Source organism: Diplotaxodon limnothrissa, linkage group LG18 (genome assembly GCF_057381915.1).
Source record: "Diplotaxodon limnothrissa isolate DT_005_m linkage group LG18, D_limnothrissa_male_GT1.1, whole genome shotgun sequence".
NCBI lineage: Eukaryota > Metazoa > Chordata > Actinopteri > Cichliformes > Cichlidae > Diplotaxodon > Diplotaxodon limnothrissa.
In genome coordinates, this window is record NC_140613.1 from 22156789 (window position 1) to 22174253 (window position 17465).

Sequence of the window (17465 nt, forward strand, 5' to 3'; positions counted from 1 at the left end):
GTGCGGTGACTCCCAAGCTAGGCGAGTGGCTCCAGCAGATCCCGGGAACAACATCGGAGATCTCTGTCCAGAAGAGCGCAGTCCTGGGAACAGCTAAGATACTGCGCAGGACCCTCAAGCTCCCAGGCCTCTGGTAGAGGACCCGAGCTTGAAGGATAAACCGCCCACAGGGGCGTGCTGGGTGTTTTTTTTTTTTTTTTTTAAATAAATAAAAGCAGGAAATAGAGAGAAAATCTGAGAAGCAGCAGAAAAAACCCTCTAGAGCAAAAACAACATTTTAGGAGTCACATTTTCATCATGAGTTGTTTTTATTCATTACATCCACTGAACAAACGTCCATTCCAGTGCGTTTCACTTCTATAACACTTTTATTGTGATTGCCACGCTTTAATCTGGCCATGATCCATATAAATATGCATTATTGCAGCAGTATCACAGTGCACTGTACAGGCCCAACCCGGCAGATACGTAGAAGGAGAAGGGGGACGATGTGAAGGAATAGAAGAAACAAGGAATTGATAATACAGCTGCTTTGATCCAATTGCTCCCCCAAACCCTTGCCCTAGGCACTTGGTGTACTGTAGCTGTGAAATGAAAAAAAGCATCGCTGCTTCCACTAGCCTACAATGGAAGCTTAAGCTTTGTTTCTGCTCCGCGCTCAAAGATGAAACAATTGGTGCGATGTACCTTTAAGCCTGTGCAAAGATTTGAAAGTGCCCACGGGGTAGGGTTTAGAGAATGATTTGGTATTTTCTAATCCGGGGTGAGTGGTTACAATTTGTCCAAGTAGTTGTCGAGGGCAGGTATGCCCTCTTTCAGACCTTTGCGTTTCCTAATTTCAGCGACAACTTGGCAGGGCCTGCTGGCAGGGTCGCTGGGGTCTCCCTGGAGAATCTGCCAGTGATCAAATACGCACTGGGGGAAGGCCTGGCCTCCAGTGTTACTGCGCAGGTCAGCTGTGAACCCTGGAGGTCAGAAAAACAGATAAAAGCATTATTTCAAATAGAATAGCTTCATATACAAAGACAGCAACTCTGTCAGCTGAAACTAAGTTGCTGGATATGCCCTTTACATTTGTCTTAAACATGTTTGTTGAGACATTTACCAAGTTTACCAAGCATGTTTAAGATACCAGACTGAGATGATTTGAAGATGGGTGAGGTGGCCGTAAAGGGATGGACATGGTCAGCAACAATACTCAGGAAGGCTGCGGTGTTTAAATAATACTAAGTTGGTACTAAGGCATCCAAGGTGTGCCAAGAAAATATTCCTCACACCATTACACTATCATCACCACCTCTTCTGCTACTGTAGCCCAGCTGATGTGTTGTGCATTCAGAGATGCTTTTCTGCATATCTTGGCTGTAATGAGTGGTTATTTAAGTTGCCTAACTGGATGTTTTATCTTTTTCACACCATTCTCTGTAAACTCTACAAACGCTTATGCAGGAAAATCCCAGTAGATCAGCAGCTTGTGGTTCCATCTGGACCGAACAACCATGCCACAGTCAAAATCACCTAAATCACCTTTCTTCCTTATTCTGATGCTCAGTTCGAACTTCAGCAGGTTTCTTGACCATGTCTACAAGCCTGAGGATAAGACGCTGCCATGCAACTGATCAGTTGATTCGACAGTTGTGTTGATAAGCTGTTAAACGGTGAGCCCGATAAAAAGGCACGTGAGTGTATATCTTCACAAACATTTCAGAGATCCACTTTAGCTTTTAGACCTCTCCAGTCCCTCTTTTACCTAAGCCCTCCTTTCCAGCTGAGAGTTAAAACCCACCACAAAAGACTGCAAGCAGTATCGACTGAAACTCACCAAAGGATTCGTTGACTGGCAGGTAGGCTTTCACCACAAACATGGGCGTGCCCATCACTTGGGATTCCTCAAAGACATGACCTCGTTTCCTGTTCAACACGCCATAGATCCCACCGACAACCTGCTCTGGGCACTGCATGGACAAGAGGCACGGCCACAGATAGTTACTAAAGTTACTAAAATGTTTTTCCTTTCAGAATATAGAAGAGCTCCAAAAAATTACAAGCCTGTGTTCAAGCAATGTCCAGGCGCCCACTCTAGTCCAAACACCAACCTGAATCTCCACAAGATAAACCGGCTCCATGAGCCGAGGCTGAGCAGTGAGCTGGCAGGCGTACAGGACCCTGCGAGCTGTGGGAATAATTTGTCCTCCCCCGCGATGAATGGCGTCTGCGTGCAGTGTCACATCATGAATGTCAAAGCGAATTGCGCGCATGTTCTCCTCACACAGTGCACCCTGCAGGGCGAGGACAGAGACAGGAGTGTGTGAACGCAAGGTTATAAATAGCTAGCTGTTTTACAGTCCAATAAGAATTTAAAATGCAACACGAGTATGAATTAATTAGCTGCCCACCTCCTTAGTTGCCCACTGGAAACCAGCCACTACGCTGTCCTTGATCTCATTGAGGTATTGAACCCCTTTTGTCATGTCTATCAGCAGGTTGGGCCCGGTTCCATCTGGACCGAAGCACCAGATCTTCCTGGCTTCTGTCACCTCCCACTCATACTTGTCAGCAAGGTAACGTGCACGGGCTTTGAGCTCCTGCCGAGCAGTGACATCCCCTTTCTCGATATCTTCAGCCAGGCCGTCGGGGAACGGACGGGACTTCATGAAGAGACGATTGTGCTTGTTGGGGGACTTGGACAGACACAGCTGGTCGGATTCTTCCGTCACCGTCTCTCTGTAAGACACCACTGGGTCGGATTTCTACAAAGAGGTAAAGAATTGGTCAGGATTGATGGTATGAGCAATACTTCAAAAATATGGGAATAAAATGTATATATATTTTTTATTTTATCTAATTCTAGCCCCACATAATCAGTAAGGCTATGTAAAGCTCTTATGTTTAGCATTTGAAAGCTACTTGTCCTAATTGAGTGGTTGTCAAACTGTGCACAAGCAGAGGAAAAATATTAAATGAAATTAGCAAATAAATATGATTGATGTCTGCAATCACAAGTTTTATTGTGATTAAAAGTGAACCTGGATTATATGTAGTCTCAAGAATGAGAGAGAAAGAAAAGGCAAAATTAAATCAGTCCTAAGGGGTTGAAAAACAAAGCTCGTGCAGAAGTAGCAAAAACTGCAGTTCCTCTAGTCACCACTTGAGGCTGGCTCCAACATCTAGCCAATCCCCTTAGACCAGGGGTAGGCAACTCCAGGCCTTGAGTGCCGGTGCCGAGGAGGTTTTAGATGTGTCCATGATCCATCACAGCTGATTTAAAGGGCTAAATGACTCCTCAGCATTTCTTGAAGTTCTCCAGAGGCCTGGTAATGAACTAATCATTTGATTCAGGTGTGTTAACTGAGGGTGCGATCTAAAACCTGCAGGACACCGGCACTCAAGGCCTGGAGTTGCCTACCCCTGCCTTAGACTAACATGTTAAAATGGTCAACTTTACTGCATTAAAAAGCACATTTATAGCCTGGTTCAAAAAACGGTTCTGGCCTTTATGAAGAGTTACCCCACTTATAACAACTCTGAGTGGGGTGATTATTTTTCTTTAATAACTCATCTACCCTAATAATTGATTTGATAGGCAGCTGGAGCCAGTCAGAGTCCACTAGGCCTCATCCACTACTTCAAGTCATTAAAGTGGACCTCTTCTTTTTAATGGGTTACCTGATTAATATTATTGCTTGCTGTGTGGTACAGACCACCCATCTATTTAAACACAACAGTTTAAATTGTATTCAGGTTTATAGTTCGGATTGTCTGTCGTGAGGCTGCTTTTCATATATGTGACGTAAACAAATCAGTACTTGTAATAGCTATTAATATTAACCTTGCATCAGTGACCTGTCTTGCACCTTGCCAGTAAACCTCTACTCCTTTGCTCACCTTCAGTGGAATGCAGGCGTGGTCCTCCTCCAAGTCCTTCAGGCAGATCTCCAGGTGAAGCTCTCCTGCTCCAGCGATGATGTGCTCCCCGGACTCTTCGATGATGCACTGCACCATGGGGTCTGACTTAGCCAGACGCTTCAAGCCCTCCACTAGCTTGGGCAAGTCAGCAGGATTCTTGGCCTCCACGGCCACTCGGACAACAGGGCTCACGCTGAACTTCATCACTCTCATGTTGTGGGCCTGAAGATGGAATCGATGAGTGATAAGACTAGATTCTTTTAAGGTTTGTTTTATCAGGAAGCCACACCAAATAATGACTCCGTGTTAATAGCTATTGATTCATTTGTCATGCCTCGGTTTTTAAACTAGAGCACACTCTGTGTAGATACAGAACAAAGGGAAAGTGACACGCTACCTGTTCAAAGGTGGTAATAGTTCCAGTCTTAACCAGGAACTGGTCTACTCCAACAAGACCCACGATGTTGCCACAGGGAACATCTTCAATAGGCTCCACATAGCGACCCATCATCAAAATAGTCCTAGATTGACGTGGTGATAAAATAAGAAGGATATAAAAAAAAGAAGAAAGGGGAGTCACACATTCTGAGCTTTTCCTACTATCTTGGACCTGTACTGTGTACAGTTTGTAGATAAACATGCCCACCTCTGGATGGGTTTGATGTAGAGGTCTTCCTTCTTGCCAGGGGTGAAGTTTGGCCCCATGATGCGCACCTTCAGCCCTGTGGACACGCAGCCAGAAAACACACGGCCGAAGGCATAGAAACGACCCTTGTCACTGGTTGGGACCATCTTGGAAATATACATCATCAGTGGGGCCTTAGGATCACAGTTCTTAATACCTGAGAAGAGAGTTTCGAAGTTGTGAATTTACCACAGTCAAAATAAACAGTGATAATTCTTCTAAAGCTACTTAATAATAATACAAATACTTTTAATTGAATTGAGTCACGTGAAGGTGTTCTACTGACCCATGGCAGCCTCGTCATCTCCGGGCCCTTCGTAGAGCAGCTCACAGCGGTATTTCTGCGCAGTGACGGGGGAGGGCAGGTGGATGGTAACCATCTGGAGCAGGGCCTCTCCGGCAGGGAGCCAGCGTCGCATTACAGCCTTCAGCAGGGGCTTCCCCTCCTTCTCTTTGTCCTCTGAGTCAAGTTTGACATCCAGCTTTTCAATTAGCTTGGCTGTCTCTTCTTTTTTGAAATTCATGATGGCATCAAACACCTAAGAGGTCAATGAGAAAAAGGACAAAAAAAAAAAAAAAATTAGGGCATTAATCAAAGGCAGTGACTTTTCAGACTCTACTTAAAGTCTAATCATCTTAGTTTGGATCCAGTCACAGTCTGGATCTGAAATGTCTGAAATTTAAGAGCTTTAAATCCCCTTTTAACAATGTTAGAAACATAAAAAATACACAATTTGCTGAAATAAAGCATCTTTAGTACATTCACCTTAAAGATGGGATCCAAAACAAGCTGGCAGAAAGTTCGAGGTAATTTCTGACCATCGGGGCCGGTGGCGGTCTTACTGAATTTTCCAGCACTTGGATCGAAATATCTGGAAAATGCAATGAAATTATTATATAAAAATATGTTGCCTGAATATCACTTGCTGCCCACTGTCTTGTATTAATGCTTAAATTTTAAAGAACCACTAAACACCACCTGAACATTGACACAGAAAAAGGGGTGTGGTCCATGTACAAGCATCCTTCTTAACACATGCAGCACCTCTGATGTACCACACTGTAACCAGAGAGGGCACTGTACGTGCACTCGTGTTCACCTTTCTCCCCACAGTTTCTTCATCATGTCCTCCACTTTCTTGCACCTCTCTGCTGGTCCCAGCTGTGCAACTCCTTTAGCAGCAAACTTAGCCACATACATCTCAGCGAACTGCTTCAAGGTGAAAGCCCATCCGTGGAGGCCCGAGCCAAAGCCAACTGTTCCAATAACAGGGTCAATCTGAGGAATAAATGATAGCATTCATTGTAACTACCCATATATTGAAAGTTTTAGAAGGTATTTTACCAGCGTAAGTATGTATTCACCATAATGTTCCCCATGGGTCCACCCTCATCCTCTCCATAGGTGGAGATAATGACGTTAACGTTCTCCACAATACGCTGGAAGGTCTGATAGAGCTCATCTGGCTCCAGCTGCAGCTCAAGCAGGGCCCGGTCCATCTTGTTCATCATGAGAACCGGCTTTATGCGCTCAGCGATGGCCTGACGCAGTACGGTCTCGGTTTGCACGCACACACCTGTCAGTGGAAACAAACAGGTAAGCCTCAGTGCGTACGAGTGTGTATGTGAGTGACAGGACGAGTGTTTTATGTCTAATTACCTGAGACACAGTCCACCACAACCAGGGCTCCATCAGTTACTCTAAGGGCAGCGGTGACCTCAGAAGAGAAATCAACGTGACCCGGGGAATCGATCAGGTTGATGAGGAAGCCGTTTCCGTCTTTGCTCTGCTTGATAAACGCCAAGTCGTTCTCTCCAAGCTCATAATACATGGAGATGGCCCTGAAAGAGAGTGAGAGAACATAGAAAAACCTTGAGATGTGTTAACTCTGCACTGATAAATTTAACGATTTATGTAAATAAATCTCAAAAACTGCACTCACACGGATGAGTCAGACCATCCTCTAATAAAAGAGACAGCAAAGACTTTCAGCTGCTACTAAGTGTCCTGACTGCATAGATTTGAATTAATATTTGGTGATCTCTGCTGGTGCATTTATTATATACAAACATCCATGTGTAAATCTCTAAAACAGTGTTTTTTAACACCTCTCTAAATTTGGAACAGAGAAACAATTCTGCAAGTCAAATATGGTACTTAACGTGTGTCGATAAAGTATAACACCACGAGCAACTTACAAATAAAACAAGTGCTGTGATTATGAACCAATCAAGTATTAGATGCATGTTCCAATTAAATACACAGCACAGCCCGCCGCCTTTAGAAACGATGTGTACCTTGAGGTTAAAATACATAACACAATTTCATAACAATAATGAACTCAGTATGGCACAAATATTTCTTATTTTGGTAATGTACTTACTATAGCCCTTCTTTTTATCGGACATATATGCCCTACAAACACAACCAAACAGGGAGATCTGACAGCTGAAGGCCAAGTACGTCTTCTTTTTGAGTCAAGGTCTTAGTATGATTGATGAGTTATTCAGAATCAGAATCAGAATGGGTTTATTGCCAGATGTTGAGGTTTACAACATTAGGAAATTGCTGCGGTGCTTCAGTGCAGACAATAAGAATTAAAGTGCTATGTAGAAAGAAAGATATGTGCATGAGATATACATGAGATATGTACATGAGAATAAGAATTATGAGTGCTACGTAGAAAGATATATACATGAGTGCAGGTGGTGATCAGTGCCAAACATGAAATGATGCAGTGACACAGCGTAGGGTCATGTGTTAGTGGCGGGGACAATCATGTGGTTATTGTTCATGTGTCCAACAGCAGAGGGGAAGAAACTGTTCTTGTGGCGAGAGGTTCTGGTGCGAATGGACCGGAGCCTCCTGCCTGAGGGGAGCAGGTCAAACAGACTGTGTCCAGGGTGAGAAGGGTCAGCTGAGATCCGAGCTGCACGCCCCAGTGTCCTGGAGGTGTACAGGTCCTGCAGAGATGGGAGTCTGCAGCCAATCACCTTCTCAGCAGAGCGCACAACACGCTGCAGTCTCTGTTTGTCCCTGATAGTGGCTCCAGCGTACCACACGGTGATGGAGGAGGTGAGGATGGACTCGATGATTGCAGTGTAGAACTGCATCATCGTCCGTGTTGGCAGGTTGAATTTCTTCAGCTGCCTCAGGAAGTACATCCTCTGCTGGGCTTTCTTGATGACGGAGGTGATGGTGGGCTCCCACTTCAGGTCCTGGGTGATGGTGGTACCCAGGAAGCGGAATGAGTCCACAGAGGTGATGGGGGTGTCAGTCAGGATGATGGGGGGGAGTGGGGCTGTGTGCTTCCTGAAGTCCACAATAATCTCCACTGTCTTCTGGGCATTCAGCACCAGGTTGTTGTGGCTGCACCAAGACACCAGACGTTCAACCTCCCTCCTGTAGGCAGACTCGTCCCCGTCCGAGATGAGCCCAATGACGGTGGTGTCATCTGCGAACTTGATTAGCTTGACAGACTGGTGGGTGGAGGTGCAGCAGTTGGTGTACAGGGAGAAGAGCAGAGGAGAAAGAACACAGCCCTGAGGGGAGCCGGTGCTGATGGTCCGGGAGTCCGAGACATTCTTTCCCAGCCTCACGTGCTGCTTCCTGTCCGTCAGGAAGTCAGTGATCCACCGGCAGATGGGATCAGGCACATTCATCTGGGAAAGCTTGCCTCGGAGATGGTCTGGAAGGATGGTGTTGAAGGCAGAGCTGAAGTCCACAAACAGGATCCTGGCGTAGGTTCCTGGGGAGTCCAGATGCTGCAGGATGAAGTGTAGGGCCATGTTGATGGCGTCGTCTACAGACCTGTTGGCTCTATATGCAAACTGCAGGGGGTCCAGGAGGGGGGCCGTGAGGGTCTTGAGATGGGAGAGAACTAGGCGCTCAAATGACTTCATGACCACAGATGTCAGAGCCACGGGTCTGTAGTCATTTAGTCCAGTGATCCTAGGTTTCTTGGGGACAGGGATTATGGTAGAGGACTTGAAGCAGGCAGGCACATGACATGCCTGCAGTGAGGAGTTGAAGATGCCAGAAAACACTGGGGCCAGCTCGTTTGCACAGTGTCTGAGGGTGGCAGGAGACACACCGTCTGGGCCGGGAGCTTTCCGAGCATTCAGACTCCTAAACTGCTTCCTCACATCTGCTTCATGAATATGAAGAGTTGTGGTCGGAGGAGGTGGTGTGAAATCCTCTTTTGTGTGGGGTGAGGGGGCGGGTGTTGCAGGTGAACAGTTTGAAGGTGGTGATGGCTCTATGGAGGGGGGAGAGGTGGGGGAATGAGTGTCCAAAGTGCCTCTATTGTTGGGGTCGTTGGAGGTGTGAAGGCTGCCTGATGGCTCGTCAAAACGGCAGTAGAAGTCGTTAAGGGTGTTGGCTAAGAGCAAGTCATCAGCAAGTCATTATTATGTGTACCCAATATTTCCTGCCAAAGATAGAACAGTATTGATCGCTTCCAATCAGTATATTTGTCTATGACACAGACTATATATAAGGGATGGCCACACTTGCCAGTCGCAACCTGAAATACTCTTTACGTGCTTTATTATTTATTATCCTCAAAGTCAGATAATAATTTTAAAAAATGAAGATCAAACTGTATAAAATAAGACTTGTGTTTAGAGAACGAGGCCACAAAGTCATCAGGTAAATGTTTCCTGAAGCAGCATTGTCATTTTCTTTTACACTTCTTCACAATCAAACATCTTTTGGAACCAAAGAAGTCGCCCCCTGCTGGCCATTAGAAAGAATGCTGAATTTTAGCTTCACATTTGAGAACCCTAAGCAACACCCATGTCTCTCCTCTGCATTTTTACTCATTGATTAAAGTTTGAGTGTGATGTCAGCGTATAGAAATATCAAAATCAAACCCACACAGATCTGATCAGGCAGATGACGAGAATTTGGGAGGTTGAATGCGTAATAAAAATATTTAAATTAACCAGTACTGTTAGGATAAATTATGAATAGTTCCTGCTACAAACACAAAGCACATACGTAGATTTGATGGTGATGCAGCGCTCCTGCTCGTCTTTGCGTGTGTCTGTGAAGCGGGTTTCTCCGGCACGGGACGATGCAATGATCCCCGCTTTGGATACCAGCGAGTCGGTCAGCGTGGACTTCCCATGATCCACGTGTGCGATCACGGACATGTTTCTGATGTTGGACTTTTTGTCCATGATGGCACGGATCTGATCCACCGTGAAGTTCACCTGGAGGGAGGGTTGGAGATTTAGAAGGGGAGGGGAGCAGGGTGGCTACAGTCATCCATTTCCAACTAGCACAGGCTCATTTTATTCATCATATGCATCTATTTCTGTCCACTACCAGCTCTCCCCAGCCGCTCCGAGAAGAGTTATAAAAAGAAAGACATGTTTGAAACTGAACCCAGGAAGAAGGAGAGTGGACACCGCTTAAAGACTTTACCTCCTGATTTCCAGAATTACTGAGTCACCATTCACCATGTGGCAACTGAGTGGGGGTGAACGCAATGTACCACAATTGCAAGAAAACACGGTCTCTTGATTTTAGACCTTAAACTAAATCTACAGAAAGAGTGTTAACCACTAAGTTTGCTATTTAATGTGTAATATATGAAGAGGGCAGTCCTCTAAGATGACAAGATGACAGTTTGTCTAGCAGTGGGTTGTTAAGACTATATAAAACCATCCCCATAATCCTCTGTAAATAAAAAATATGAAGAAAACAAGGTCCAGTGTCCCTCAAAGCTTTCCTAGCAGAACAAATGTATTCATCAATTCAGAAATATCACACTGGATATATAAATGAACACAACCAAAGACTCTTTTGGTGAAATAATTCATTTTTACATCACCCACTGCTGCAAAACACTCAGATGAAATGCGGTGCAGCTCTCTGAGTGTGACGTAGTGCAGCCTGCCTATATGTAATAACACGTTTCCATCGCTTCTTAAATAAAAAGCAATGACGCAATCTCTTCTAATCAAATGAAAATCTACATTTCCCCCCCACACACAAACAGAGCTGATGACATTTACATTAGACATGCCACGGCCATGTGCGTTCCCTCTGTGGGCAGCTGTATTAACGTGATATTTCTGCGGTCATGCCAGAGCAGCGTGATATTAAAGGCTTTGCAGTGGACGTCACAGTGAGAGCTGAGCGGCCCGTGCACTGGAGGCCACAGCCCTGCGTTATCGGCCGGCTGTTGCGCATGTTATAACGGCGAACAAACAGAGCCCTTATCCGATCACATAACACCACCGGGCATCGGCATCCATTTCACGGACCTGACGGGATCCGGTGCGGCTGCAGTCGGAGCCTACAACTCATAACGGTTGTTGGGTGCAGCATTTGACAGCGTGTTTTCCCTCGCTGCTACAAATACATTAAAGGCATCATCTATACATTTAAGGCTCTAGTTTCACTCACCATGTTGTCTGCAGGTCGTGGGTCTTTATGTGCGACGGGTTATTGCCGTAGTCGCTGCCTCTGAGGACAGGCAGTCCCGGTGGTGACAGGAGAGGCGCTGCTGCTGCTGCTGATGATGCGGCTGCCGTGTAGCGGTGTCCGGTCAGTGACTGCAGCTGCAGGGGGCGCTGCAGCTCAGCAGCCCGTCACATATCACATGTCCGTGGCGCTTTGCCATGTTATCCTAATACGTCCATGCTGAGTGCGCGTGCGCGTGTGAGTGCCCGGCTGTGTTTGTGAGTGCGTGAGAGTAAGAAGGGCGCACTTCTGTTGACTTAACCATGTATGTTTGTGCCTCCAGCTGCCACGAAAGATCCAAAACTTAAGAACAAGTACTTTTGTACAGTTGATATTTACATTGTTAGAAAGTAACATAATCGAACCAAAATGCACTAAAGTCAAAAGATAAAGTGGTTTGGCAACAGAGATGACCACTTTCTAAAGGAGGTAATACCAACTGAAGCTTTATTCAGTGATTAGTTTCTATGGCTTCAGCTATACAGACAGACAAACCTTTATTGTAATCCAGTCTATACACAAACAGTGTATAGACGCGAAGACACGTTTCCTGTGCAAACGGTGCGGTAAGGTCCATATAAAGGATACAGAATTAATTAAACATAAATATGGATATCAGTATAAATATATACTGCACATTAGATTTCTTTGCGTTAAAGCTTTAACTCAACATTAAAAAAGAGCTTCATTCGAATCACGCATTTCTGTGGTATAGCATTTGATAACATAAGTCCAGATTTTATAGAATTTGTATTGCTATTTGCTGTGTTTTGAGTAAATACTAAATATTTTGTGTATGGTTTTGGAATATCGTTGACACATTGATTGCATTTGAGACTTACCACACCTATATATTGTTTTTGGACTTAAAAACTTTTATTTATTTGTTAATTTATGTATGTATTTATTAACAAAAAATACATTTATTTCTTTGTACACACACAAAAAACAAAATTCAATTCAATTCAATTTGTTACAGTGTGTACTGGCCTAATTGTAATCGTAAACATATGAAAATTCCGCAGGATTTCACTGTCAGTGCATCTGTTTAACCACACCGTCTGGTTCACTTCTCTTTAGCCCACCTAAGGAGCCAACGATGCATTAGAAAGCATGTATTACTGTTGGTTGTTTGCTTGTATTTCTCCGTATCTTAGCGTGCAGCTGCTTCTGGGCGTGTCAGTGAATGACGTTTAGCAGCACTTGGAGAGTGCGATGCATGCTAGAGCCAATTTCACAGGAAAGCCTTATCCGCAGCAAAAACTGAATGTTTCCTTCCTTTTTTTCCCCATGCTCCGCCTCTTCCCCCCCAAACATTTTGATGTACACCTCCGCCTCTGAAATATCGATCCCCGTGGAATAAAGCAGGCCACTGCTAGACAGGGCGCCGTAGCAGTCCTCCACCAGCTGAGGGCAGAGCAGGACAAAACATGTTTGGGAGGTGCCAAGATATGTGGAATGGGACACTGAAATGAAAACTGAGTAATGTAAAGAACACATTTAATCAATCTGGTGCAATAATAAGTAGCTCTGCCACTGAAACAATCCCTCCCCCTGTGATAACAATTGTTGGGGAGGGGGTATCTTTCTTATTAAACCAGTGGACTGTGCTCTACATGTCCAGAAAGGAAATAACTGAAAAATACATTATTCGTGGGTTTCCCATAATAAGCACATAATGGGCTCTCATGAGAGCAGATGATTATTATCTCTAAAGAAAGCTTTACTCATGAATTTCAGATGAAGATAAAACCACAAAGCAAACGATGCTGCAAGACGATTTCTTTTTTCAATGTTTATTTTTAGTTTTGAGCTTGCATTTATAATTTCTGCTCATAGTCTCTAAATGTAGAAAATCTTTTGTTAAAACTCCCTAAAATACATATCATTAGAAAGTTCTACTTTTTGTCTTCAGAGCACTATAAGAAGCAAAACAAATTTAAATTTAGTGAGCAACAATAAAAGCTCTACACAGCTCCAAAGATTATTCATTGTATAATGCCCTTTTTAACACAAGGGAGTCCAGATACTAAAGTTTGTGGTGACTAAACAAGAACCAGTGGTTTCCATGGTCAGTGCAGCTGATAAAGCTGATATTACTGCAATATCACTGCGCAGTGTGTCACGTTTCCTCCAGCAGGGCTGACCTACTAAAACAGCAACGTTCACAGCAGAAAGAGCGTGCTGTCTGCAGTCGCATAGGCAGTGGTGTGCAGATTACTTCATCTGAAAAACGGTGTCTTTCATCTAATCATCAGATTTATGCAAAAGCTACAGAGGTAGTTTTCATAAACTCAGTGAAGTAGTCTTAAAATTGCAAAACAGTGGAGGACGATATCTTGATTGGCCTTTTAGCAGGAGTCTCTCTGAAGCTTTCGGTGTAGGACGCTGACTGCCACAGTGCAGCTTAAAGTGGAGCATGTCTGGCTTTTTTTTTTCTTTCTTTTTTTGGTCAAACTCCAAACGGTGGGAAATATATTCCCTTTACTAGTCACAGGAGGATTTTACACATTAAGGGAACTGATTTCCAAACTTGGCAGTAGAAAAATGAATAGATAACATTAAATTTAAGAAATAACAAAAACTATCGATGTTATGATATCATATTTTTAAATGTAATACAGTTTTTTCTGAATGCTTAAACCCTAACTGTGATTCTTGTAGCACAATCTCTAAAACTATTCAGACTTATAGCAAAACCACTCACTGAGTTTGCAAAACTAAAAGCACAAAAACTGCTTTGCACTCAGTTTGCAATTTTGTAACACACACTTTGCAAAACTGTAGGCACAATTCACTGCACAACACTCAATTACCAAATTTCCAACACACTCCTAGCAAAAGTATACACATGTATGGCTATCATTAACACTAATTTGCCAACTGTCTGGCACACTTTCACATGTGAAAACTTTTTTAGATAATTAGTTCACTTTGCAATCAGCCTAAGCACTATAATACAGGTAAGCTGTGTGTGCGGAGTACAATGGAGGGAGCAGAAAGAGTGAGAAGTAGAGGAAGCCGAGGAAGAGGACGTGGAGGTGAAGAAGTAGGATGAAGAGGACGACAAGGACAAGGAGGAGCAAGAGGAAGACGAGGAAGGGGGAGAGGAAGATGAGGAGGGGGGAGAGGAAGGGTAGGAAGAGTAAGAAATAGAATTGCTGATGACATCAGAGCTACAATAGTGGACCATGTAATCAACCGTGGAATGACACTGAGGGTAGCTGGCCAACGGGTCCAGCCTAACTCGAGCCACTACACTGTAGCAAGTACCATAAGGACATCTTGAAATGAGAATCGGTGAGTACAGTCACTTCGCACAAAGATTTGTAGCACTGCCATATGCCAATGAGAAACACACCAATACCATTGATGTAAAAATACTGAAATTGTTACTTTACAGAATTGCTAGATGACCAGATGCTGGGGCAGAGGAAGCATGTTCACTGCAGACCAAGTAACCCATATAGTCATTATGGCGATTGCAAATAATCCTATACTTGGAAATGAACACTTGTGTTTGTTTTGATGTGTTTGAATAAACACCAGTACTTGAAGTTTGGATCCCTCTATGCTTATGGATCTATGACAGAAGTATGAGCTCAAACTGACATAGCCTACCTTGTGCACAGAGAAAGCAAAAGCCAGATGTGTTTTGTATTCATACCATCAGTGTGTAGTTGGCGCATTGTGTGCTTAGTAGATGATGGCTTGTGTGAACTGTTTGATACGGAAACACCATTTTTACGAAGGTGTGAAGAGTTAATCTAGCTGTGTTCGCTTTTGCAAGAGAACTACAATGTTTTGATTATTGGGTGACAGGTTTTCTTATTTGTGTGAAGAGTTTTGCAAAATTAGCCAATAGTTACAAAAAATGTGCTTAAGCAATCAGAAAAAACTGTAATAAACTTATAAACTGATAGAATCCACATGATGTGCCTGCGGATACTGAATTTAGATTTAAAATGAACATTTGGGGTTGTTACCTGAAGATCTTTAGGGAAATCAGAAAGCCAACGAAAAAAAATCTTACATGATTGAAAACAATTCCCAGTTGCATGTGGGCATTCGCTGCAAGCGTAGCGCTGAAGAAGCCAATTACATGACACTTGTAGCTGTGAGAGTGAGGAGAAAGCTGTGGATTATCTCATACTAGTGGCACACATGATGGGAAATTTCAAAAAGCAGACGCTGAGCTGGTACTCCGTTGTAGCTGTAGCTGAAGGCTGTGTTTAATCTTTGTCTCCTAATTGCAGAGTTTATGATTTTACCAATAACGTACAGTCACTCCACTAGAGACAGCGGACAAGCGTGTTTCTCCTGTTTGCACACACTAACAATTTCCCAGCTGTAGATATAGAACGATTTTGCTCACATTAGAGCAATTACTGAGCTTCAGATAAGAGCTAATGAAAATGCACTTTGTGGCTGGTTAAATGACCTTGATGTAAGCTTCAAACATGTTTTCAGCCCGTGACTTCACACCCATGGACCTGAAGAAGGCATTTCTTTGATCACTGCAGTAGCTGTGTATTTTTTATATGATTCTTTTGCTCTCCACACATCTTATTGAACACTTTCTTGCCAGGGAATAGGGTGAGCTGTGAGACCATTTCTGTGGAGCTGCAGTCATTGGTACCTGTGCAGGTCATTTCACTGGAAGAGAACTGACCGCATAAAAGTGATTTCATGGTATATTTCATTTTAAAACACCCTAAGGTGTCCAATAGATGTTCTTTTCCTTCACCCTAACCAACCTGCTCTCACATGGAGATATCTGAATATGCATTCACATTGTGATCTAATATGCAATAACAGTTATGTGTACTGAGCAGCAACTTATTCCTGGTATCTAGAGATGTGCTCAAAATGCCCCGGTTAGATAATCACTGCACTCAAAGTACTTTGATACTCTCTAATCTCCAGTTAGAACAACAATAAAGATAGCAGCGCTCTGCTGCCATTTAATTAGGCGTATTCATGAATATGTTGATTTTAAAGCAACTAATATACTTAAGAAGCAAGTCTTTGAAAAACTAAAGTATAGCGGTCATAATGGATTTGTACGGTGGCTTCACTGTGAGCGTTATTTTCTTAAGTAAGAAAGAGTCTAACACAGCAGAATATGCTAATACACCATCCATTTCCATTAGTCTCACCAGAGTGTATTTAAATAACCTTTTTTGGCCTTATACAACAGGGGCTTTTTGACATTTGAATTGTATTTTAGGTCTGGAAATCCAACCTAGCCTGTAAAACAAGCGTCTCCACCAAGCCTGGGAATCAGACACCTCAGAGAATTTGATTTATTCACATTATGCATGCCTGACAAACAAAAGATAAGAAAGATTTGCGTCCTTTCTGCCGTGCCACAGTTTCACTTTCGTTCTTCCCATAAAGTCCCTCTTCACTCTGACTTTTGAACAGCTTAGTAAAGGTAACAAAAAAACATAAATTCAGAACCCAAAGAAAATATCTGGCATCTCTGTCTGCTTCGAGCCATCTGATGAAGGCAAAAATGTCAAATAAAATTATGTGAAGAGAAAGGAAAATGGCTTTGAATTATTTGAGCTACCAGGCTGTGTTCCCTCAAAGGTGTAGCGATGCTTTGAAGTTGATATGGCAATAGGAGGATTGAGCTGATGGTGTTCATTCTTAAAAGAATGCTGACTATTGATTGTGCTTATTCTGCTTTTAGACGGGTGTAATACTAAGTAGCTCTGCCACTGAAACAATCCCTTCCCCTGTGATAACAATGAGATAATCTCTGCCAATGTGCATGTTCCCCTTGTGTAATTGCTGGAAGAACACATTATGTAATATCTTTTGCTTCATGGGGCGTGCTAGCATGAAACAGATGCTGTTAATTATGACAGCAAAGATAAGGAACGGATAACGTTGTTTTGCATTAGGAAAGCAAAAAAAAAAAGTCATTGATCAGCTTTCTAAAGAGCTGTAACTTGAAGAGCAAGTGTCTATTTGAAAGACACAAAGAAAATAAATACTTCATTTAGAAGGATGCATGTTTTTTTCTCATGTCGATCCACCTTGATTGATCCATCCCTTCACAGTAGCTTCAGCTGAACTCTTTGTTGTTGTAAACAGTTTGCTGACAAAAACCCCCAAAACATTAAGGTAATTATCAGTTTGTTTGCTGCCAGCGACTGAAAGAAACTGTCCAGAACAATCGCATTCTCTTTCTTGATGCTTTGACAACAAGCTTCACTGAAAGGTCTTTGCAGCTGTTTGCTGAAATGTTATTTTTCTCAAACCACTGAAAAACTGTAATTGTTGAGCCACTTTTTAAAAAAGAGTAGCTTGGACACATCTGCTGTTATAGATTAAAATAACCTTTGTAGATAGCAATTATATTTAATCTCAGTTTGGTTTTTGGTTTTT

The 17465-nt window shown here is 43.2% G+C and overlaps 1 protein-coding gene across 1 annotated transcript; it reads right to left on the minus strand.

The window, feature by feature from the left end:
• Positions 1–235: 235 nt before the first annotated feature.
• On the minus strand, positions 236–11159 carry LOC146613577 (elongation factor 2b). Its single transcript, XM_085378872.1, has 14 exons — positions 11010–11159; positions 9594–9808; positions 6252–6433; positions 5957–6168; positions 5692–5870; positions 5358–5463; positions 4878–5130; positions 4553–4748; positions 4304–4427; positions 3886–4128; positions 2397–2750; positions 2097–2279; positions 1823–1955; positions 236–965 (listed from the first exon to the last, which is right to left on the minus strand). Exons 1-14 carry the CDS (start codon positions 11010–11012, stop codon positions 772–774), a joined length of 2577 nt encoding a protein of 858 aa, XP_085234998.1. The 5' UTR covers positions 11013–11159; the 3' UTR covers positions 236–771.
• Between the last annotated feature and the right edge of the window lie 6306 nt (positions 11160–17465).